This window comes from Pristiophorus japonicus, chromosome 6, assembly GCF_044704955.1.
Source record: "Pristiophorus japonicus isolate sPriJap1 chromosome 6, sPriJap1.hap1, whole genome shotgun sequence".
Lineage (NCBI taxonomy): Eukaryota > Metazoa > Chordata > Chondrichthyes > Pristiophoridae > Pristiophorus > Pristiophorus japonicus.
Genome location: NC_091982.1, coordinates 249,890,870 through 249,915,413, shown reverse-complemented (window position 1 = coordinate 249,915,413; position 24,544 = coordinate 249,890,870). Strand labels below are relative to the sequence as shown.

General features: G+C 45.9%; 1 protein-coding gene across 1 annotated transcript in view; it reads left to right on the top strand.

Moving 5' to 3' along the window:
• LOC139265456 (extracellular calcium-sensing receptor-like) overlaps nt 1-24,260 on the top strand; it is a 28,481-nt gene extending 4,221 nt beyond the window's left edge. The window contains exons 3-5 of the mRNA XM_070882464.1: nt 1,427-1,654; nt 5,427-5,550; nt 23,362-24,260. Of these exons, the coding sequence (XP_070738565.1) occupies nt 1,427-1,654; nt 5,427-5,550; nt 23,362-24,260 (1,251 nt within the window). The remainder of the gene's footprint in view (nt 1-1,426; nt 1,655-5,426; nt 5,551-23,361) is intronic.
• The last annotated feature ends 284 nt before the right edge of the window (nt 24,261-24,544 follow it).

The window sequence follows — 24,544 nt, the reverse complement described above, 5'->3', positions numbered from 1 at the left end:
GGAAGACATTCAACATTACTCTCTGATCTCTATCTTCCACTCCTGACCAAGACATGTTTAAAATTCATTCTGAATATGTCAGCCTCACTGGCATGGCTGGCATTTATTGCCCATCTCCAGTTATTCTGAAAAGGTGAAGGTGGGCCACCTTCTTCAATCATTGAAGCAATTTGATGCAGCCTAGAAAGCCATTGGGTTGTATCAGAGAGCAGTTAAGCAACCTACAAATGGCCTACTCCTGCTCCTATTTCTTATGTATTCAAGCACTGGAGACAGTGCAGAGAAAAGGCACTGGATGATCCTCACTGTCGGGGCCTGAGCTATGATGAAACATTGGAGAGAATTGCGCTTTTCATCCTGGAAATGAGGCATCAGAGAACCGATCGTATAGAGATGTATATGTTTAAGAATATGGAAACAGTTAACCTGGAATATTACCTTAAATTAAACTGTAGATTTAGAAATAAGAAACACACAAGTTAGAGGTAATTTTAGGATAGCTATCACAGTCTTTCTTCACACAAGGAGTGACCAATGTATGGAATATATTTGCAGCAAGGAGATAGTAAGGCAAAGACCCTGGAATCATTTAAGAAATAAATTGCATATTATATGGGGGTCAGGGGCATTGGAACCTCTCTCATGACTGAATTAAGATGGGCTGAATGGCCTCCCTCATCCACAATTATCTTATCAAGAGGGAGTAGATAGTGGACATCCACTTGGGTTTTAAAAGCCATTAGATTGTAGGAGGCAGCGAAGATCGAGGGAAGGAAGGTGTGATTGCTCTTGAAGTGCCAATAACATCAACAGTTCAGGAGGTTTTAATCTACTTCATAGCTTTCATGTGTACAGTAGTGTAGTGGTGATATTGAATTAGTAAGCAAGAGACCTGGGTGAATAATTCAGAGAAAATTAGGCCAAATCCCACCAGGGCAGATGAAAATTTGAATCCAGTTTCAAAAATCTACAATTAAAAAGCTGGTATCAGTAAAAGTGACCATGAGGCTGTTGCATTTTTGCAAAAACCCAATGGATTCAGGAGTATTGTTTAGGGAAGGAAATCTGCCATCTTTACCTGGTCAGGACTATATGTGACACTGGTCTCACCAACATGTTTGCTTCTTAACTGCATTCTGATGTAACCTAGACAGCCATTATGTTGTATCAATCTGCTGCCCAATGTTCAAGAAGCACACCCACCACAACCTTCTCATGATAACTTGAGATAGGCAATAAATGCTGACTATGCCAGTGACTCCCATGTCCCCAGAATGAATGTTAAACATGGCTTGGTCTGGTGTGGAAGAAAGAAATTAGAGAGTGATGATGAAAGAAGAATAATGGAAATATAAAGTATGGAGTTATAAGCATTGAAATGTTTTTTTCTGCATTACTGACAAACTATCCTGTTCTACCCATTCAGCTCCTGTATTATCTGAAGGAAGTCAGATTCACCGACCAGTTTGGAGGAGAAGTAGGATTTGATGAAAATGGAGATGCAATTGCATCGTATGACATGATTAATTGTCAGAGAGGTGCCAGTGGAAATGTTGAGTATGTCCAGGTCGGTCATTTTGATGCTTTCGCTTCCCCAGGACAGGAACTTTCTCTGGAGGAACATTCCATTGTTTGGACTGGTGGCAAAGCTCAGGTATGATGAGGGCAGCAGAAACCTTTTGACTAAAATCTAAAAGAATCATAATGCATCCAATCGTTGATTGATCATGAAGTGCTGAATGGTTACTTGGTCACTATGTGTTTAAATAGTTAATATATCTATGTGCTCAATGGTTAATTGGTTACAACGTGGCCAACAGTTAGCTACAATGTGCTCAATACTTAATTAATCACAACGCGCCAAATGGTTTATAAAGCGACATCTGCTACATTGCTTAGTTTTATTACTGCTGGATACACCTGCACCATCAGACTATGTGGTGTTTCTAGTAAATGATTTCCTGCTGGAAAGCACATGTAAGAACATAAGAAATAGGAGTAGGAGTAGGCCATTTGGCCCCTCGAGCCTGCTCCGCCATTTAATAAGTACATGGCTGATCTGATCATGGACTCGGCTCCACTTCCCTGCCTGCTCCCATAACCCTTTATTCCCTTATCGCTCAAAAATCTGTCCATCTGCCCTATAAATATATTCAATGACCCAGTGTCCACCGTTCTCTGGGGCAGAGAATTCCACAGATTTACAACCCTCTGAGAGAAGAAATTGCTCCTCATCTCAGTTTTAAATGGGCGGCCCCTTATTCTGATACTATGCCCCCTAGTTTTAGTTTCCACTATGAGTGAAAATATTCTCTCTGCATCCACCTTGTCGAGCCCCCTCATTATCTTATAAGTTTCGATAAGATCACCTCTTGTTCTTCTGACCCCCAATAAGTATAGGCTCAACCTATCTTCAGAAGTCAACTCCCTCATCGCCACAATCAACCTAGTGAACCTTCTCTGAACAGAATGCAAGTATATCCTTCCTTAAATATGGAGACTAAAATTGGACAGAGCACTCTAGGTGTGGCCTCACCAATACCCTGTACAGTTGTAGCAGGACTTCTCTGCTTTTATACTCTATCCCCCTTGCAATAAAGGCCAACATTCCATTTGCCTTCCTCATTACTTGCATATTAACTTTTTGTGTTTCATGCACAAGGACACCCCTGTCCTTCTGTACTGCAGCACTTAGCAATTTTTCTTCATTTAAATTATAACTTTTCTATTTTTTCTGCCAAAGTGGATAACCTCACATTTTCCCACATTAAACTCTATCTGCCAAATTTTTGCTCACTCACTTAGCCAGTCTAGATCCCTTTGCTGATTTTTTTTTTTTGTCCTCCTCACAATTTGCTTTCCCACCCATCTTTGTATCATCAGCAAACTAGACTACATTACACTCAGTCCGTTAAGCCAAGTCAATACTGTAGATTGTAAATAGTTGATGCCCCAGCATCGATCCCTGTGGCACCCCACTAGTTATCATTTGCTAACTGGAAAATTACCCATTTATCCTGACTCTCTGTTTTCTGTTAGTTAGCCAATCCCCTTTCCATGCACATGTATTACCCCCAACCCCATGCAGTAACTTTTTATGTGGCAGCTTTTTGAATGCCTTCTGGAAATCCAAATACACCACATCCATTGGTTATCCCTTATCCATCCTGGTCATTACATCCTCAAAGGACTCCAGCAAATTTGCCAAACATGATTTTTCTTTCATAGAAACTTAGAAAATAGGTGGAGGAGTAGGCCATTCAGCCCTTCGAGCCTGCACCAGCATTCAATAAGATCATGGCTGATCATTCACCTCAGTACCCCTTTCCTGCTTTCTCTCCATACCCCTTGATCTCTTCAGCCGTAAGGGCCATATCTAACTCCCTCTTCAATATATCCAATGAACTGGCTTCAACAACTCTCTGCGGTAGGGAATTCCACAGGTTAACAACTCTGAGTGAAGAAGTTTCTCCTCATCTCAGTCCTAAATGGCTTACCCCTTATCCTTGGACTATGTCCCCTGGTTCTGGACTTCCCCAACATCGGGACCATTCTTCCTGCATCTAAACTGTTCAGAATTTTATACGTTTCTATGAGATCCCCTCTCATCCTTCTAAACTTCAGTGAATACAGGCTCAGTCGATCCAGGCTCTCCTCATATGTCAGCCCTGCCATCCTGGGAATCAGTCTGGTGAACCTTCGCTGCACTCCCTCAATAGCAAGAATGTCCTTCCTCAGATTAGGAGACCAAAACTGAATACAATATTCCAGGTGAGGCCTCACTAAGGCCCTGTACAACTGCAGTAAGACTTCGCTGCTCCTAGACGCAAATCCCCTAGCTATGAAGGCCAACATACCATTTGCCGCCTTCACTGCCTGCTGTACCTGCATGCCAACTTTCAGTGATTGATGTACCATGACATCCAGCTCTCATTGCACCTTCCCTTTTTTTAATCTCCCACCATTCAGATAATGTTCTGCCTTCGTGTTTTTGCCACAAAAGTGGATAACCTCACATTTATCCACATTATACTGCATCTGCAATGCGTTTGCCCACTCACCTAACCTGTCCAAGTCACCCTGCAGCCTTTTAGCGTCCTCCTCACAGCTCACACTGCCACCCAGCTTAGTGTCATCTGTAAACTTGGAGATATTACACTCAATTCCCTCATCCAAATCATTAATGTATATTGTAAATAGCTGGGGTCCCAGCACTGAGCCCTAAAACCATGTTAACTGCGCTTGATTGAATCATGTTTTTCCAAATGTCCTGCTATTGTTTCCTTAATAATGAACTCCAGCATTTTCCTGACAACAGATGTTAGGCTAACTGGTCTATAGTTTCTTGCTTTCTGAGTGCCTCCTTTTTTTAAATGGGGGTGTTGCATTTGCGGTTTTCCAATCCACTGGGACCTCCCCAGAATCGAGGGAATGTTGGTAGATTACAACCAATGCATCCATTATCTCTGCAGCACTTCTCCTTAAGACCCTAGGATGGAAGCCATCAGGTCCAGGGGACTTGTCTGCCTTTAGTCCCATTATGTTACCGAGTCCTCCTACTTTAGTGATAGTGATTGTATTAAATTCCTCCCTTCTATTGCCCCTTGGTTATCCATTATTGGGATGTTTTTAGTGTCTTCTACCATGGAGACCAATACAAAATATTTGTTCAACATCTCTGCTATTTCCCTGTTCCATTATTAATTCCCCAGTCTCAGCCTCTAAGGGGCCAACATTTACTTTAGCCAATCTTTTCCTTTTATGTACCTGCAGAAACTCTTGCTATCTGTTTTTATATTTTGTGCTAGTTTTCTTTCATAATTTCTCTTCCCTTTCATTATTTTTTAGTCCTTCTTTGCTGGCTTTTAAATGTTTCCCAATCCTCTGGCCTCCCAATTGTCTGGCCACATTGTATGCCTTTGTTTTCAAATTGATACCATTCCTTATTTCCTTATTTCACCACTGATTGTTATCCCTTCTTTTACAGTCTTTCCTTCTCATTGGGAAATATTTTTGTTGAGAGTTATGAAATATCTCCTTAAATGTCTGCCATTGCTCATCAACCGTCGCACACTTTAATCTATTTCCCAGTCCACTTTAATGAACTCTGCCTTCATACCTTTTGTAGTCTCCTTTATTTAAGCTTAGGACACTGGTATTATATCCAACTTTCTCACCCTCCCAAATGAGGAGTTGAGGAGGTATGAGAGGGAAGCCATGTTTCTAGAACCGTATCCCATCTTTCAGGAGAGCAGGATGTAAAATTGGTGGAGTGTGTTTGCAAACAGGGAACCTCTTTGACTATCAGTTAGAAAGAATCAAGGCTAAATTTATCATTTCACCTTGCCTGCCCATTTTTGGGGCATTGTCATGTTAAGAGGGTTGATCGCATCAACGGTTATTCTGTCTTGTGTTCTTGTACATAGCCTCCTCGGTCAGCGTGTAGTGAAAGCTGCCCCCCTGGGACGAGGAAAGCGTCTCGTAATGGTGAACCTCTTTGCTGCTTTGACTGTGTGCCGTGTGCCGATGGGGAGATTAGTAATGAAACAGGTAATGCTCACTCATGTATGCTTAATTTGAAAAAGGCTTTATTTCAAGGTTGTTGTAATTATATAAACAGGAACACTAGAGGGGACATGTACCAGGGTCGGACTACTGGTTGTATAGATTTGAGGCTTGCAGGTTCAAGTTAGTCAACTCCCATTTTTCTACCTAAAGACAACTGCCTTCCCACAGCCCATAACTGGTCCAAATTGCTGAGTGTTGTTTCCGTAAATAAACAGACTAACTGAAGTAGGAGTAAAGTAACTTAACTCTGCCCTTTATCGCAACTCCCAAAATGGTGTCCAAAAACCAGCATGAACAGAATGTTTACAGCAACTGTGAATAGCTCCCGCAGGGTCCTAATGCCTATCCTGTGAGAGTTCATGCAAGAAACAAACAGAGTATGAACACATGTTTCCCCACTTCTGTAAACACAGTCTATGAACAGACAAAGTCCTTGACATAGCCAGATCCTGTTCTCATATGCTAAGACTGGCGTGGAGCTTGCAGTGTTTGACTGAGGTTTTTGGTTGGGAAACAGAACAGTGCCTCTCTTCCATCCTGCTGGTCTGTTGGCCTGTGAGTTAGGATCAGTCTATGAGCATTCCATCAAGTTCCATCATTGAGCTCGTAGGTGTGAAGGCTGACCTTTTGCCGGATCTGTTTTGGAGGTGAAAGTGAAGATGCGAGCTTATGACTCCAGTTTGGATGCTTTACTCTGACCCAATCTCTGTTCTTCAGTTGGGGCTTTTGAGCGGGTCGTTTTGTGTCAGTGTACGATTTCGCTTTTCGTTGACATTCCAAAATCTGGGATGCGAGTGTAGTTATCTTCACGCTAGGTTTGGCTGGGAGTTTGGTAATGTCCAGTAGCCTGTGACGATTCTGCCCAATCAATGAGCTCAGTAGGTGTCTTCCCCGTTAGCGACTACTTTGTCGAATGGTATGTGCGGAGAATGGTTTGAACTGCTTTGTCGAATTTTGGCCTGTTACGAGGTTGGCTTTCAAACCCTCTTTGATGATGCAGTTAAATCGCTCAACACCTCCATTGCTTTGATGATTGTACTGAGCAGTAAGGCGATGGTCGATAGCATGACAAGTGAGGAAATCCGTGAACTGGTCGGACACAAACTGTGGTCCATTTTCAGTGATTGTGACCTCTGGGAGGCCCCTCTTCAAGCACATATGCTGCACAACAGTGACAATCATTGATGAGATCACTGAACTTGTAGCGATTTCTGGCCATTTGGAATGCAGGTCATGTACTACAACAAGGAACTACTGGTGTTTTGGAGCTGCTTCAACTGGACGAAGATATCGAATTGAAGTTGTTGCCTAGGTCTTTGTGGCCATGAAATAGGCTTCATTGGCGCTGGTTGGATGTTTGTGGCCTTTTCGCCTTTGCAGTGTGAGACAAACTCGTCAATACGAGTGTCAATCCCAGGCCACCATACTGAATCGCAACATCTCTGCTTCATGCAGACAATGCCAGGGTGTCCATTGTGTGCCAATCAGAGTACTTGCTGTTAGAGCAGTAATTCCCAAGTTACTTCATCACCATGAGCTAGACAGCCATCATTCCAAAAGTAAAATTCATCATGAAGTCTGTGGAAGGTTTTCAGCAGTTCCAGAATTTGCTTAGGCCACTCAGTCTGGAGGAAATGGCACATCTGCTGGAGCATTGCATCACACTGTGATTCGTTTTGAATTTGTTGCAGGAGACCAGGTTTCTGATGGAATAAGTGATGATCAACATGACCTGTGTTGTCATCAGTGCACAAGTCAGCACCAGAGTCCAAAGCAGGTGTCGAACGGCTGAGCATGTCAGCTACGGGGTTGCGACTGCCAGCATTGTACTGTACTTCCAAGTTATACTGATGGTGATATTACCATCGGCTGATTCGTAGTGGTCTGTGCCCAGATCCAGTTGTAGCAAGTAGCGTGGTTAGCATTTGGCCATCCGTATGGAGAGTAAATTTCCTGCCATAGAAGTAGATGTGCCAGTGTTCACATGGTTAGATGCAAGTGAGTGCTTCTCATTCCCCTGTAGAGTATTTACATTCCACAGACAAGAGCATGCAAGAGGCAAAGGCTACTGGGCAATCCAGGCCGTCAATCCATTGTGAGAGTACAGCACCTATGGCGGTGCCTGATGCATCTGTGGTGACTTATGTAGTGGCATTTGAACCAAAGTGAATGAGGATAGGAGGAGATGTAATTTTCTCTGAGCGTGGTGAATACCTGAGCCTGGGAATCTGTCCGTTCCCAAGGGACGTCCTTGCGCAGCAACTTGCAAAGTGATTCGGCAATGTGCGCATAGGATGGGGCGAACTTCAGATAGAAGCTGAAATTGCCGAGGAATGATGAAATTTCTTTGCTGTTCATAGTCTCCTGCATTCGTTGGATTGTGTCAATGTTGTTCAGCATTGGCTTGACACCTTGTGCTGGACTGTAGCAAAGAAACCTTATGTCTCCAGCAGTGAATATATACTTATCGGAATTAAATGTAATGTTATGTGTAGCAAGCCTAGCCATAAATGTGTGAAGTCGCTGGTCATGTTCTTCCATTGTCCATCCATGAACAATATATTGTCAAACAGATTGAGAGCTCCCTCTATGCCTGCTAGCATAGTAGTGACAATCTTCTGAAATGCACTTGGTGCAGAAGATAGTCCGTAGGGCAGGCGTCGATACTGATACAGACCATCATGCGTCGTGAATGCCGTGAGCAGTTTGCTGTCCTCCACTCGGGATATTTGCAGGTAACTGCGGTGCATGTTGAGTTTCATAAAAACTATTAAGCCATGGAATTCTGAAGACAGTTTGTCGATGGTAGGAAGAGGGCACTTGTCGGGATGATGTCCTTGTCGACCTCTTTCAGGTCGATGCATAGGCGGATCTCCCCATTTTTGCACCAAGCAAAGACTAAGTTTGAGATCCAGGGTAAGAAGTCGATGCTCTCAAAGATTCCCTGAGATTCGAGTCATGTTAATTCTGCAGATACTTGGTCACGAACCGTGAATGGAAGACGGCGAAGTCACTAGATAATCAGTTTGATGGAAGGGTCAACGCGGGGACGATGGCAGAATTTTGTTGTCACTCCAAACCCTGTGAAAATTGAGGGACACTGCTTGTCAAAGTCCGACGTGTACACAGGTGTGCCAGTTGTGTCATAAACTTTGAACCCAAGCTTGTCAAAAAGGTCAACATCCATGAGGCTTCATCCCTTTATGATCTGAAAGGAAAAGTTCTCCAATGTTATGTCCCTGTAGTATATCGAGACAGATATGACCCCAAGTACCTCAATTTTGCAGTCTGAGTATGCATGAAGAGTGGAAGTTGCGAGCTGCAGTTGAGTGTGTGATGTGGGTCTTGTACGCTGCCTCACTCAATATGGAGACTTTGGCTTCAAGTTCAATGAGGAGGTAGATGGGTTCCATCAATGTTTACATCACAGTCCTTGAATTTGCCCAAACCAATGTGCGAAATGTCACTAACAGTGTAAACCATACTGGGTTCATCACTATCTGGGTTGTCCACATGTTGAATATGCTGCGATGAGCAACAGACATTAACAAAATGGTACATTTTACCACATGCAGAGCACTCCTTCCCACGTGCAGGGCTGTTACGACTCTTTGCTGAATGTGATTTTAAAGCAGTGAAAGTTGGGCTCGCGATCCATGCCGGGTGGCTTATTACTAACCCAGGTCCTCTGCTGTGATTTCTGCTTTGGATGAACACCTTGCACAATGGCTGTAGCTGAAGTCTGCTGCAGAGGCAGCAGGGGATCGGATCGCTTTTGAATTGGAAAGCGCGTTCGCTTTGGATGGCCAAATTAGTTGCTTTATCTGTAAGGGGGGGATGTTTGGGGTGTGTTGTGGTCTCTATGAGGGGATCAGGTTCCCTTCTGACCAACTTGAGCAGTTTCTAATCGCTCCCCTTCCCTTGGATTCTGTACTCTGGATTTATTTGGGGCGTGTGACAAAAGTGCAGAGGACACTGGTTTGATGCAAAGAACTTTGGTTTTATTACAGTCAAAGTAATACAGGCTTATTACTCTAGCAAGAAAATACACGGCCAAACTTACAATCACTAATAAAGAAAAGACAAGGAAAGGTACAAGGTCAAACTTATAATCACTCTAATAAAGTACCATACACTACACATTCAAAGGGGGTTGCAGTAAAATTATACCTCCCACCTCCCAATACCTAATTCTAGCTAGGGTAGACTCCAGGGCAGGGACTATCCTTTTGATAGTTAGTGGTAGTAGATGGTGATGTTCTTCCTTCCTTCAGGACTTCGAGGCTGGAGAAGTTAGTTTACAACTGTCCCGTTGGTTTCTCTCCTTGTCTTGATGAGGTAGTAGCAACCACCTCTCTCCCCCACCAACCTCTGTTGAAAACAGGGGCAGTTATATGATTTCAGTGTTCTAATCTTGCCGCCCGATCTGTTCACAATCCTTTGTATAATTTTGGCAGGCTTGGTTCTTCTTTGTAATATTTTGTCGGGCTCATTAAAGTTGATATGTCTTGGGTGGGTTGATGTTCGAAAACTGTTTCCTGATGGAAATTTTAGTTTGGTAATTGCAATGTCCTTTTGTGCTTTAGTCTTTCACATACAGGCTGGATTGAGCCTCTTTTTGATGTATATGCTGAAAATGGTTTGTCCAGACCCATGTTGATGGGGAGCTATTTCTGGGTTATACTGTGATGGTAATGTCTCTTGTGGAGGAAGATTTCCAAATACTCCATTCTTCCAGACAGGTGACCTCAGTCCTCACACCCAGACAGTTCCAATAATCAAGTGGGCTTCTTTTGTTCCCTAGTGCCACTCACAGGCTTGAATTTGTCTTGTAAAAGTTCATAATTCTATTAAAGTACGTAGTTTCTTCCATAAGCACTTTAGAGTTCCAAACATTTCAGTAGATAGTCCCAAATTAAATTTCCTTTCTAATGAGCCCAAACACAGAGGGGGTTCTGGTGAATTTTACGCTCTGCAGTCCCCCCTGTTGACACTCTACACTCCTTGAGTGTAATCAAGGTAAGCAAAATTCCTGCTCCCGAGGGTCAACCTTCCCTACATTTATACTAGCTAAACATTACCCTGCATACCCCGTTGAAATGCAATGCAATATACAGGCGAATACAGTCATTATAATTTGGTTATAGCGTAGAGGGGTATGATGTCCCTCTTTTACTCAGTTTCCAGAGTAAAATTTATGGTATACTGTCATACACCACTTCAAGTAAAGTAAAACAAAGCACATAGTCAAAACACATTCTCAAATCGCATAAAAGGTCCATAGTAAAACACGTTTTAAGTTCAGTAAAATAAAGGTACATAGTCAAAACATTTAAGTAACACTCTTGCAACACTCGCGATGTTGCGGTTTACAGCAGGTAAAATCAAACACAAATTAAACATGGTACTATGGTGTCACCCCTCCCTGCGCGATTCCCAAGTTCGGTCAAGGAGCGTATAGCACCCTTTGGTGCCTGACCTGACGGCCTCTGCGTTTCACTCGGCAAGTGAGACACCATAAGTAAAGTATATTTGCGAGTTGACAAATAACTGAAGTGTGGGAAGCGATTCGGATCAAGACTGGGACCTCTATTTCTGAAAAGGTTTCACCAAGGCGGAATGGTGATCTCAAGAATCTTTTTCCGTATCTCAATGGTTTTCTGTTCTAGAGTATAGAAGTGTTTTTGTGAGATAATTACGGCTTTTAGCAGAGCAGTAAGATGTTCGGGTAGAGGGGGAATTGCATAACCAAAATGTACAACATAATCCTGCAGGTTTGTAATGTTTTCCTTCACAGTGAGGTGGACAGTGGAGGGTTCAGGAATGGGGACAATCCGTTCCTGGGCCATTGAACTGATGCCTCAGGTTTGAAGCAAAAACTGCTGTCACTTACTGGACACCAGAAGTGTCCATGTTGGTAGTGGGGCGCACTGGTGGTGACACAATATGTCCCATTCCCCTATGTATGCTACCTGTGGAGGGACATGGTCTTGTGCTGTTACTTCCATGGTGCAGTTAATAAGCTGTGCACCAGCAGTTTTAAACCCACACTGTGACTTTGGGCAGTTAAGTACTGGGGACACAGTATTATGTGTGCACCCTGGCTCCGGCACCCGGAGAGGTCAGTACCCGTTACAGCGTGCTCCCACTTTATGATATAGAATGGGACTGCTGCGAAACGACTGTGTGCACCTCCCTGAATAACTCCAATGTTCTCCACCCGGTATACTGGTGCAGGTCAGGCTGTCCCACCCATGACCGGCATCCTTGATACTATCCCCATAATGTGGTTAGATTTCCCACAGTCTACTAGGACAGGGTAGGCTTCAGAGGCTAGGTGGAGCTGACACGGGCTTAGTGAATTGCTGTACGGGTGGAGGGCTGCGAGGTGCTTGTTCCTGATCCAAGAGGGGACTACACCTTGTTTTAAATCCTCCAGGTTGTTGCGGCCCTCGCCCAACAACCATGCCCCATATAATACGCACACCTCGTTCTGTGCAGCCTGGTCAGAAGCGTTTCTATCCTCCCGTATAAGTGCATTCACTGTCTGTGCATGTTTTTCCAGCTCAGCCACTATTTCTTTTAAATGGACAGTCATAGCCTGGTCCTCGTGTAGTTCTGAACCTACTACGGTATTCTCCTGTTTCAGGATTTTTTTCAATTGGGTCTTTAAATTGTTTATCTGTGTTTGCAGTTCTATGTCATCTAGGCTATTTATTACAGAGGATGCTGTATTGTAGGTAGTGACAATGTCATTTATAATTCCCCTTCTAGGTCTCCCTGAGCACATGGTGTCCCTAGTGTTTAGGGTGTATAGGTCTGCTTTGTCTACATTTCCAAAGTCTAACTCAAAATTTCTTGAACATGTCTCTAAGTAGGGCCTGGTATAGCAGCTCTGTTTCCTTCAGACACCCTGCAGGCAGGTGTACCTCAGTAAGTTTAATATTACTGAAGCTACTGCATAATATACCCCCTGATATAACACCTTTTTGGTCGGTACCAATACTAATCCGTTCCCAGGTCCCTTGATGGTGGTAGGACACCTTTCTATTACTGTGCGTATTGGCGGGATTGTGGGTAGGGGTTTCTTAATGTGTGCTCTTAGTTCGGTGGTGTTAATTGGGAGTGGGGAGTGTGGGATCACACACCCGTGCAGGCTAGAATCCCACTCCACCCCTTCCCATTCATCTTGCCACTGCCTGGCGAAGGCGATCAATATGCCTGCGGGGCAAATATTCTCTGATCCCCACATGCCAACATAAATTCCTTGTTCGGATTCCCATCATTTTTCCCAACACACTGTCCCTCCTCCCCGTGTCCCTGTGATGGTGCACTATGTATCATTACCGAGTCTTCCAGTCCGATTCTTGGTCCCATGCATCCTTGCTGAGTTTTCTGAGCCACCACCATCTTCCCAGGGGAATGTTCTCTTTGCAAGTCAAACACACATGCTTTCCCTCTGTAACACTGACTCGGGCAGCGATGATCCGCATCCGGGGGCATAGAAGTGAGGCCTCCCCGTAGGTAAAACCTTCCTAGCTGGAGTAGCGGGTAGAATTAGATCCCAGCCACCCTGGGCACCTTCACTCGTGGGCGTAAACGGTGAGTTCCTCCATGTCTCGGGAGCCACCCGCGGCAGATACGATCGATGCTCTCCTTCCTGAACACCTGTAAATGAGGGATTCTTCCACGTCTCCTCAGTTGCTGCTGCTCATCCTTATCAGGGCGAGCAGAAATAGGATCCTTCTCATGCTGACCTCTTTCCTGTAGGGGCACATAAAACAGATTGTCTAGCCCTGAGAAAGCTCTCTGGCTTGACAAAGGTGACCGAGTTCCAATTTGGGCTCCTAGTCTTAATTGACTGGCTGTCTTATTCAGTTCCTTGTGGGCTGATGTCTGCTTTTAACTTTATCTCACAGCCGTTTTGCTTGTTATCTTATCGGTGCTTCCTTAATAGCTATACCAATAGATTCTTCTTACTCCTGGGTGTGACCCGGCCTGTGCTTTTAACAGCTGCACAGGTAGATTCTTTTCCTTACCCCAGTTAACTAATATATATATACTTATCATTACACAGATAATCTTACTCTATTCTAACTTACTCACTAAACTTACTTAAATTCATATTGCTAAACATCCTTAAATTCACATTGCTGTATATATACATCTGCCACCCGTCTCCAGGTGGCCAAGTTAATTCCTGCCTTCTCTTTGTCGTCTTCTCCCGCTGGGTGTCCAGCGAGGTAGGTGATAGATCGGTCTGCACCGAATAACACTAAGTACCCTGACCGGACGCGGGTTTGAGTCCCAAATGATCGGGGGAATGTCCCCTCTGGTGTTGCAACACACTGCTGTTTTGGGGGTGGCTGACTGGTTCATTTCTTCCCCTGGAGGTTCTGCCTGGCTGAGGGCTATGGGCTGGGGACTCTCACTTGGTGGCTGGTCCACCGCTATCTCTTCTGGGGGTCCCTTGTTTCCCGAGGCTACCGGCTGGGTGTCTCTGCTCATGGGCTGGTCTCTGACCTTAGGTGCCCTTTTGTGGCTGGTCCCTTTACCGGGTCTGAACCATTCAAATTGGAGCACTGGTGACCAAGATGTCTTTGGCTGTGGCATGCGTGGGGTCCTTCTTAAGGCTCTGGCTGCTGGGTGTGCGTCCAAGTCCCAAATGATTGGTGGGTCAGCTCCTCCAGTAACACAGGCCACCATGCAGTCTGTGGGTCTGCCACGTCCCCTGTGGGATTTCCACAATCGGGGGCTGTTGGCTGGGGGTCCCTGCCTTTAGTGTGGTTTACAGTTTAGCTGCTGCCCCGGGGTTGAAAAGTTTGCACTGATTTATGTGGAACCACTTTGTTCGGCGGGGCAATTTTATGGCATAGACCATGGGGCTAGCCTTGTCGACAATGTGGTACGGTCCCATGTACAGTGCCTCAAAGAACCCTACTCTAGTGTAGTTACTCACCATAACCTGGTCCCCTATTTCCCACTCGTGGTGCTTGCGGGATTCTAGCAGCAGTCGGTTGCTTCAATGCTGTTTTCCCATGTTGTTAGCAGCCTGCCAGTGAATCTGTTTAAGGTGTTCAAACAGATTCCTGATAAAGCTGTCCCAGTTTGCTTCCCTAAGCTGACAGCCCCGGGACTCATGGAAGAACACATGGGTGGGGGTTCGCATGGCTCTGCCGGTCATGAGCTCGTACGGGGAGTACCCCGTGCTCTTTGACTGGCTGGCCTGGATACCCATGAGGACTAGTGGTAGGACCTCTACCCACCCCTTGGGTGAGTCCCCTGTGTCTCTGCGCAGCCTTTCCTTGATGATACGGTTTAAATGCTCCACAGGCCAGGATGACTGCGGATTGTGGGCGACATGCCATTTCCCTTTGATGCCGAGTACCTTAAGGGTCTCCTGCATCACCTGCCCAATGAAATGACTCCCTTGGTCGGTCTCCACGTATTGTGTTAGTCCCCGTCAAGAGAACACTTCTCTGACCAGGATCCTAGCTGTTCCCAGGGCCGTGGCTGTTCGGCATGGGAAGCTTCCACCCATTTGGTGAATATATCCACCAATACTGGGCAGTACTTGTAACCTCCCTGGGCTGTGGGTAGGGGCCCGATGTAATCAATTTGGATTGACTGCCAGGGTCCCTCTACCCTCCTGATATGTCCCATCGACACCTTTCTTTTCTGGGGGTCAGGGTTGTTGGCCGCGCACACCAGACAGCTAGCACAGAACTTGCGGACATCTTCCCTGAGTCCTGGCCACCACCCTGCCTGTTCCACTCGTTGCCAAGTGGTCTCAGGTCTGGGGTGTCCTTCTCCTGGACCCTCATGGGCCAGCTGGAGGAATTCTCTCCGGTGTTGGTGCGGTACTACCCATTGTTCTCCCCTGAACAGCATGCCACCTTTAATGGCAATTGCTGAGGTGCCGTACAGGCCGTCTATCCTTTTCCCTTTTGCTAACGTGTTCAGGACAGTTTTGAGGATGGGGTCTTGGATCTGGACCATTTTTAGGTCCGGGGGCAAAGCTATCCCTGCCTTCCCTGCCGTCCCTATCCTACCCCTGACTGCTGCTATGGATCCTGAGTTGTACGGATCCCAGAGCTTGCCCGTGCGGGCCCCCTGCTTGGCTAACATGTCAGTCTGCTGGTTTCCCTCACTACGGGGTTCTGTGGTGGAATGTGCCTTCACCTTATGTATGTAGATATTCCTTTGCTCCCCTATGGCGTTCTTGATCTTTTCCAGTAGGGGCTTAATTTTCAGGGGTCTCCCGTCTGCGGATGTGTATCTGCGGCGGGACCAAATAGCCAGGTACTCCATACACGAATTGCATGTGAACATACTGTCCGAGCAAATCGTGTATGGGGTAGGGAATTCTTCGGGGTGTGTGACTATATACACCACCGCAGACAGTTCAGCGTGCTGGGCGCTCATAGTACTGGGGAGTTTAATCGGCAGGGCAATGCCTGCCTCGGGGTCATAAACTCCGCAGTCTCTGAGTCGTTCACCCGCAGATACCGTGCTTGAACTGTCCACATAGATCTCTCGGCCTGGGGGGTGTAACCCAGCCCGAAAGCCTATGTTAATTTCCTATACCTCTCCTATGGAACACCGGTGGGCTGTCCTTGGATAAATCATGTTAGCTGCGAGTCTTTGCTCGTAGAAACGCTTTACCCGTAGGTCCATTTGAGAGAGGAGCAGGGTCCAGCAAGCAATGCGGGCACTGCTCACTGTCCCGTCCTTAATTTTCCTGTCCAGGAGCATTTGGGTGGGCATATGGTGGGTAAGGAGTGTGATAGGGGGATCCCCTGTGAAGATCAGTGAACTTTTCACAGCCCAGTGAGTGGCTAGGAGGTGCCACTCACAGTTGGAATATCCCTTCTCCACGTCTGTGAGTATCCTGGAGGAGTAAACCACTGGTCTCAGCCGGCCGTGCCGCTCTTGGAGCAGTACTGTGCTCAGGCTGTCCCTATTGGCTGCTACCTCCAATAAAAACTCTTTACCACCATTTATGGCCCCCTAGAGCTGGTGTGGTCTGCAGGTCTTTCTTGAGTTGGATAAATGCTGCCTTGCAACCTTTGTCCCATTCCCACTCTACTCCCTTGTGTAGGAGTCGGAGCAGAGGGGCTGCGGTGGCTGCATAATCCTCAATGAAGTCTCTGCAGTACCCGGTTAGCCCTAGAAAAGATCTTACTCCTGTTATTGTGTTGGGGGCAGGTAACTTTTGCACTGCTTCCCTTCTAGCTTTGTCAATGGTGCTCTCCCCTGCGCGCACAGCTAGTCCCAGGAATTTTACTTCCTTCAGTCCGATCTGTGCCTTCTTGGGGTTTACTTCAAATCCTCCTTCTTTCAGCAGCTCAGCCAGCAGTGGCTATGCTCCTCCCCCTCATCGTTGAACAGGAGCAGGTCATCTACATACTGTACTAATTGCTGGGGTCTGCTGAAACTCTAAACAGTTGGCCATACACTGACGGAAAACACTGGGGCTGTTGTGGAAGCCCTGAGGGAAACAGTTCCAAGTGTATTGCTGTCCTTTAAAGGTAAAAACAAACTTGTACTGATCTTCCCTTCTTAAAGGTCTGGACCAGAACCCGTTGGAAATATCCAGCACCGTGAAGATGGTCGCGGAGGCTGGGATACTTCCAATGAGGTCAGTGACAGCAGCAACAGTGGGTGCATCGGCGGGGATGTTACGGTTGAGTACTCGATATTCCACCGTGGTTCTCCAGGAGTTGTCCGGTTTCTTAACCGGCCACAATGGGGAGTTCACATGGGTAGCTATTGGTCTCAATACCCGCTGTTTAACCAGCGAACCCAAGGCTGTTTCCATGTCTGCCTCCACCTCCCTGGGGAAGTTGTACTGTTTATTTGGTCGGGTCATGGGGTCCCTATCTATACTAAGCTCGACCCCGTTTATTCTCCCACAGTTGTGTTTGTGAGTGGCAGAAGCTGCAAGGTTTTTCTTCACATACTCTTGGTATTCTATCGGTGTGTTACTGACCAGTGATTCAAGGTCGTAATCCTCCTTTGGTTTCATGGTGCATACCGTCCCTTTTCCCTGTTTTCCTGGGATAACCATCACCTCACTCTCCTGTCCTGTACAGACTGACCCCTCAAAAACAGTGGTTTCTTAAATCCACCAGGATCCCGGGGCCTAGGATGAAGTCAGCCCCCAGGATCCCTCTCCCTTCCTGCTCCCACTTCATCAGGACACAAGTCAACTTAGTGTGGAACGTACCTAAATGAATGGAGAGCGGAACGGAGAATGAGCCAGTCTGTTCAGTGCCTGTGAAACCCACCAAGGTGTAGGGGACCCCATTAGACAGAGGTGAGGTGGCGGGGTTAGCTGCATAGACAAGGGTGTTTGAAGCACTGGTGTCCAGCAGGTAAGTCCCTTTCACCCTTCCATCTGTATGGTCGGTCTCCCCCATGCATCATACTCGAGGGCACACAGGTGGTTTTGGTTGGGAGGGGGCAGGTAGGATTTCGGTACTAGTGTCAGTGGCTACCTTTCCTGGGCCATCTAACATGGCTCGGAGCGCAGTTAAAAAGGTCTCGAATGAGTGGGGAGGGACTGGCTTATCTGTCTCTTTTTTGGGCAGGGGCTAGAGAATTCTTCCCTGCACTACTCTTCCACGGATTTCTACAATCCCTTCTCCAGTGCCCACTCTTTCCACACCCAAAGCAGGTATGTTTTGTATCGGAGGGGTTGCCCCCCTCGTGGCGCCATTCTCTCTTTTCTTGGTTAGGTCGGATTTTGTGAACCCTTACCTTTTGTGGGTGCTCTTCTGTCCCTCTGCCATTTCTGCAAGCTAGGGTCAGTTGCCTAAGCACTCCCTAATCTGTGGCTTGGGGATCTCTGGGTCGAACCAGGCCTCAGCCTTGGTTCTTATTCTGGGTAAACGGTTAGCTACTAGGCTTCAGAGCCAGTGTGCTAATTCATCTGGGTTTAATTTGATCTCTGTCTTGTCCCCACTACAGGCGCTTTTGAATACAGTCACAGTCGGTCTGCAAAAGCCTGTGGTGTTTCTCCTGTGAGCTGCACCGTTTTCTCTACTCTAGAGAACGGACTCCCATCATTGCAGCCCATATCTTCTAAAATGTCTTTCTGGACGGCAGTAAGTGTTTCCTGTCCTCTCTTGCTCTCAATAGAGAGGCGCTGGTACAGTTTGCTGTCTAAGGATAGGAGAAGCATTTTTGCCATTTCTGCATCATCGCACCCATTAATATCCCCTGCCTGTTCCGCTTCCACAAAGTGAACCGAGGGGTCTCCCTTTGGTGTTGGCTTTCCCATGTGGCTTATCATAGCCCTAAACTGGTGGGGAGTGTGGGGGGACCACAAACTGACATTCCAGGGGCCCTGGACCCCTGTTAAGGTTGGGTGGGCCAAACTCCTGTTGCCGGACCGGGCACATTGGCCCTGGGTCTGGCTCTTCCTGTTCTGGCTCACCTCCCTCTTTCCCCTGTGGCTAAGCTGAGCTGAAACTCGGTGTTGCAGGTGGTGGTGGTTCACTATCCCTGACCATCCTGCAACTGATTTGTCCCTCCTGCTAGTGTAGTCACCGGTGCCACAGGTAGTGGCCAGGTAGTTTCTTCCTTCTCTTCCAGGTTTACCTGGGCTTATTAGGCATACCATGCCTTTTGTCTTGGTCAGAGCAAGGTTTAAACTTTTAATTTGTTGCTGGCAGGGACCGTGGTCTCCTGATTCAAACCCATTAGTGCTATCTACTTTATACGCTGCTTGCACATCTTTTAATCTTTCCTGGAGTTCTTTTTTACTTGTAGGGTGAGGTGAGTGCTTTCCTCCCTCAGTGACTTTTCAGTTCATTTGGCCTCGGTTACCTGACATTGAAAATAGTCCTGACTGTTTTTAAACCTTTCCATTATTTGGGTCCTTTCCTGTTTTAGCTTACGGAGTTCTCCTGATCTTTCTTCTGGCATAACCCTTTCCTGGTAGCTCTCTGCACAATCCATAACTCTGCCTGTAATGTTTCATTCATTCTGTCTAGCAGCTGGACCTGTCACTGTCGACAGACCAACCAAATTGCTTTCTCTACTGCTTCTTTGTGATCTTTACTTACTGTCCACTGGGCTGCAGCATCAGCCGGACGCTCAGCGTGCAATAGACTAAGCACCCATTCCTTAGTTACATTCACTTTCTTATACACATAGGAGGAAATCCTCTCTTCCATTTTGGTTCTTTGCCCCAAACCAGCACTCGCTACATCACACCCCATGTACCAGAATTGTGCCACGGTCGCTATTTTGTAAGGGGGGGGGGTTCTCCGAGGGGGTCAGGTTCCCTTCTGACCAACTTTTGTGGTTTCGAACTGTTCCCCCTCCCTTGGGTTCTGTACTCTGGATTTATTTGGGGGGTGTGACAAAAGTGCAGAGGATCCTGGTTTGATGCAAAGAACTTTGGTTTTATTACAGTCAAAGTGATACAGGCTTATTACTCTAGCAAGAAAATACACGGCCAAACTTACAATCACTAATAAAGAAAAGACAAGGAAAGGTACAAGGTCAAACTTATAATCACTCTAATAAAGTACCATACACTACACATTCAAAGGGGGTTGCAGTAAAATTATACCTCCCACCTCCCAATACCTAATTCTAGCTAGGGTAGACTCCAGGGCAGGGACTTATGCTTACCAATCCTTTTGATAGTTAGTGGTAGTATATGGTGATGTTCTTCCTTCCTTCAGGACTTCGAGGCTGGAGAAGTTAGAAACATAGAAAATAGGTGCAGGAGTAGGCCATTCGGCCCTTCTAGCCTGCACCGCCATTCAATGAGTTCATGGCTGAACATTCAACTTCAGTACCCCATTCCTGCTTTCTCGCCATACTCCTTGATCCCCCTAGTAGTAAGGACCTCATCTAACTCCTTTTTGAATATATTTAGTGAATTGGCCTCAACAACTTTCTGTGGTAGAGAATTCCACAGGTTCACCACTCTCTGGGTGAAGAAGTTCCTCCGCATGTCGGTCCTAAATGGCTTACCCCTTATCCTTAGACTGTGACCTCTGGTTCTGGACTTCCCCAACATTGGGAACATTCTTCCTGCATCTAACCTGTCTAACCCCGTCAGAATTTTAAATGTTTCTATGAGGTCCCCTCTCATTCTTCTGAACTCCAATGAATACAAGCCTAGTTGATCCAGTCTTTCTTGATAGGTCAGTCCCGCCATCCCGGGAATCAGTCTGGTGAACCTTTGCTGCACTCCCTCAATAGCAAGAATGTCCTTCCTCAGGTTAGGAGACCAAAACTGTACACAATACTCCAGGTGTGGCCTCACCAATGCCCTGTACAACTGTAGCAACACCTCCCTGCCCCTGTACTCAAATCCCCTTGCTATGAAGGCCAACATGCCAATTGCTTTCTTAACCGCCTGCTGCACCTGCATGCCAACCTTCAATGACTGATGTACCATGACACCCAGGTCTCGTTGCACCTCCCCTTTTCCTAATCTGTCACCATTCAGATAATAGTCTGTCTCTCTGTTTTTACCACCAAAGTGGATAACCTCACCAGTTTACAACTGTCCCGTTGGTTTCTCTCCTTGTCTTGATGAGGTAATAGCAACCACCTCTCTCCCCCATCAACCTCTGTTGAAAACAGGGGCAGTTATATGATTTCAGTGTTCTAATCATGCCGCCCAATCTGTTCACAATCCTTTGTATAATTTTGGCAGGCTTGGTTCTTCTTTGTAATATTTTGTCGGGCTCATTAAAGTTGATATGTCTTGGGTGGGTTGATGTTCGAAAACTGTTTCCTGATGGAAATATTAGTTTGGTAATTGCAATGTCCTTTTGTGCTTTAGTCTTTCACATACAGGCTGGATTGAGCCTCTTTTTGATGTATATGCTGAAAATGGTTTGTCCAGACCCATGTTGATGGGGAGCTATTTCTGGGTTATACTGTGATGGTAATGTCTCTTGTGGAGGAAGATTTCCAAATACTCCATTCTTCCAGACAGGTGACATCAATCCTCACACCCAGACAGTTCCAATAATCAAGTGGGCTTCTTTTGTTCCCTAGTGCCACTCACAGGCTTGAATTTGTCTTGTAAAAGTTCATAATTCTATTAAAGTACGTAGTTTCTTCCATAAGCACTTTAGAGTTCCAAACTTTGCGGTAGAGTGTTTCAAATTAAATTTCCTTTCGAATGAGCCCAAACACAGGGAGTTGGGGGGGGGGGGGGTTCTGGTGAATTTTGCTCTCTCCATATCCAATGTAATTTTGTCACAAATGTGGGGGATCATTATTTTCTCAATAATCTGATCCCCGATCATTTCCTCTAAGTGCTCCAAAGTTATACTAGCAGCCAGTTAAGTTAATGAAATTATGTACTGTTTGGTTCACCATTCCCTTGCTGCCTTTGATGAAAATTGCATCTCTCCATCATGATATTTTCTTTGCCCTAGAGATATATTTTAGGCCACTTTGCAATATGTTGTAGGACTCCATGTCTTCTATTTGGCCAAAGATGCATTGGCCTTTGATGCCGAGGCAGTGGATAAGTATTGCATGGCAGCGAGCTGGTATGTTGTTGCTATCTAACCCACTCACCCTGATGTACACAGAAAAGCTTTTTATCCATATCGGCCATGGAATTGGAGGGTCCCCGGGTGTGGAGAGGAAAGGCAGGGGAACAGGGAGGTTAATTTAATTCATCCTCATCGCCAAATTATGTTGTATACGTAAATAAACAGACTAATTAAACCAGGAACAAAGTAACTTAACTCTGTCCTTAATAGCAACTCCCAAAATGGTGTCCCAAAACCAGCATGAACCAGAATATTTACAGCAACTGTGAATAGTTCCTGCGGGGCCTTAATGCCCGTCCTGTGTGAGTTTGCAACAGAATATGAACACAACACTTTGAAACTCTTCAAACCTTCCTTCACCCTGCCCAATTGCTCATTCTTAAGTGTGAACCTTGAAAGTCATTGATGAAGGGTATTTGGCAGTGGAGAGCATCATCACCAAGCTTGGTCCTGTCCAAATCCGATGTCCACACACAGCTGCAGTGTTTGATTTGCGATCAGGAGTGGGAGCCTGGGCTGATTTCCCTTCCTTAACTGGAGGACATTGAAGCAAATTTTAACTCCATACAAGCTATCCTGGCTTGTAGAGCTCAGTGCCACACTGGGAAGCAACTTTACAGACTGATCCTTCATAGAAAAGCCCACCACATATATAAACTTTCTTCAAAGTTTTTTGACAGACCCGTATAAAATATTACAGGACCTTAAAGCACAGACGAAGGCCTTTCGGCCCATCTTAGCTTGCTGACTCTTTGAAATAGCTATGCAATTAGTCCCAACCCTCTGCTCTTTTCTCATGAACTTGCACTTTTTTCTTTGCAAGTATTTATCCAATTCACTTTTGAAAGCTACTATTCAATCGGGTTCTACCGCCTTTCAGGCTGTGCATCCCGGATCTTCATAACCCGTTGATTAAAGGCCCATAGTACAAGACACCACCAAATTTACAAAGAGCACGAGAAAAGATTAGACAAATTGGGATCGCGTGATTTATATCATTAAGCCTGGGTTGTAAAGGCTTCAGATTATAGGATCCGAACACGGGGTGGACTGAGAAAGCTCTTCAGCCCATCCTTCCAAAAAGCCAACCGTATCATCCTCTCATTGCAGCAGCTAACTGACTCTTGAATTAGTCTAGCATCTTTTGTTCATGGAGTAAATTAAGATTAAGGAAAGTGCGGGTTTCTGCGGTTTTGTGGTCATGCTGAAGATTGTTGATCCACCTTTGACCAGCATGCTTTTCCATCCACAGGTTCAGTGAGGTGCACGAAATGCTCTTCAGATGACTGGTCAAATGCTGAACAGACCGCGTGCATCCCAAGGGAAATCGAGTACCTTTCCTTTGAAGATGTGACAGGCATTACATTGACGATAATTGCATTATTGGGAGCCTGTCTGACCGTCGCAGTTATGGCCATTTTCTTTCGTCACAGGAACACTCCCATCGTGAAAGCCAATAATTCCGAGCTGAGCTTCCTTCTCCTGAGCTCCTTGGTCCTGTGCTTCCTGTGTTCCATGGCATTCATTGGCCGGCCAACTGCCTGGTCCTGTATGCTGAGGCACACGGCTTTTGGAGTAATCTTCGTGCTCTGTATCTCTTGTATACTCGCTAAAACAGTGGTGGTGCTAATGGCATTCAGGGCGACGCTTCCCAACAGCAACATGATGAAATGGTTTGGAGCCACGCAACAACGGGCTGTGATCTTTCTCTGCACCTGTGTCCAGATTGGGATCTGTGCCACGTGGCTAGCCAGGTCACCCCCATTCCCACTTAAAAACACCGCCTACCAAAGTGCAAAAACCATCCTAGAATGCAACGTTGGCTCGCCGGTGTCTTTTTACACAGCATTAGCTTACATTAGTTTCTTGTCTAGTATCTGCTTTGTGCTAGCCTTTCTGGCAAGGAAATTGCCCGATAAATTCAACGAGGCTAAATTCATAACTTTCAGCATGTTGATCTTTTTTGCAGTGTGGATGGCCTTTATACCTGCCTACGTCAGCTCACCCGGAAAATACACGGTGGCAGTGGAGATCTTTGCCATTTTGTCATCAAGCTTTGGGCTCCTTCTGTGTATTTTTGCCCCCAAATGCTACATAATACTGCTCAAGCCAGAGAAGAATATTAAAAAAGTGCTCATGGGTAAACGTTAACATTCGCCAGCTAAAATATGGCACTATTAACCTAACCACCCGGTGGGAAACCGACACAGTCAGATCGACCGCCCGTTTTACCTCCCATTCGATTTTAGAGCGCTGTGCAAAACGTGCGACTAATCTGATCGCGTCAGTCTCCCACCGGGCAACTTCGGGTAACATTATTCTCTGATAAAGTATGTCCCTTTTCTCTTTTCTTCTCGACTGGCTTCATATGCAAATGGTATTTAGATAGATTGTGCCGCATTTGCCAGGTGGAATACAGATTCTCATCTCTGGAA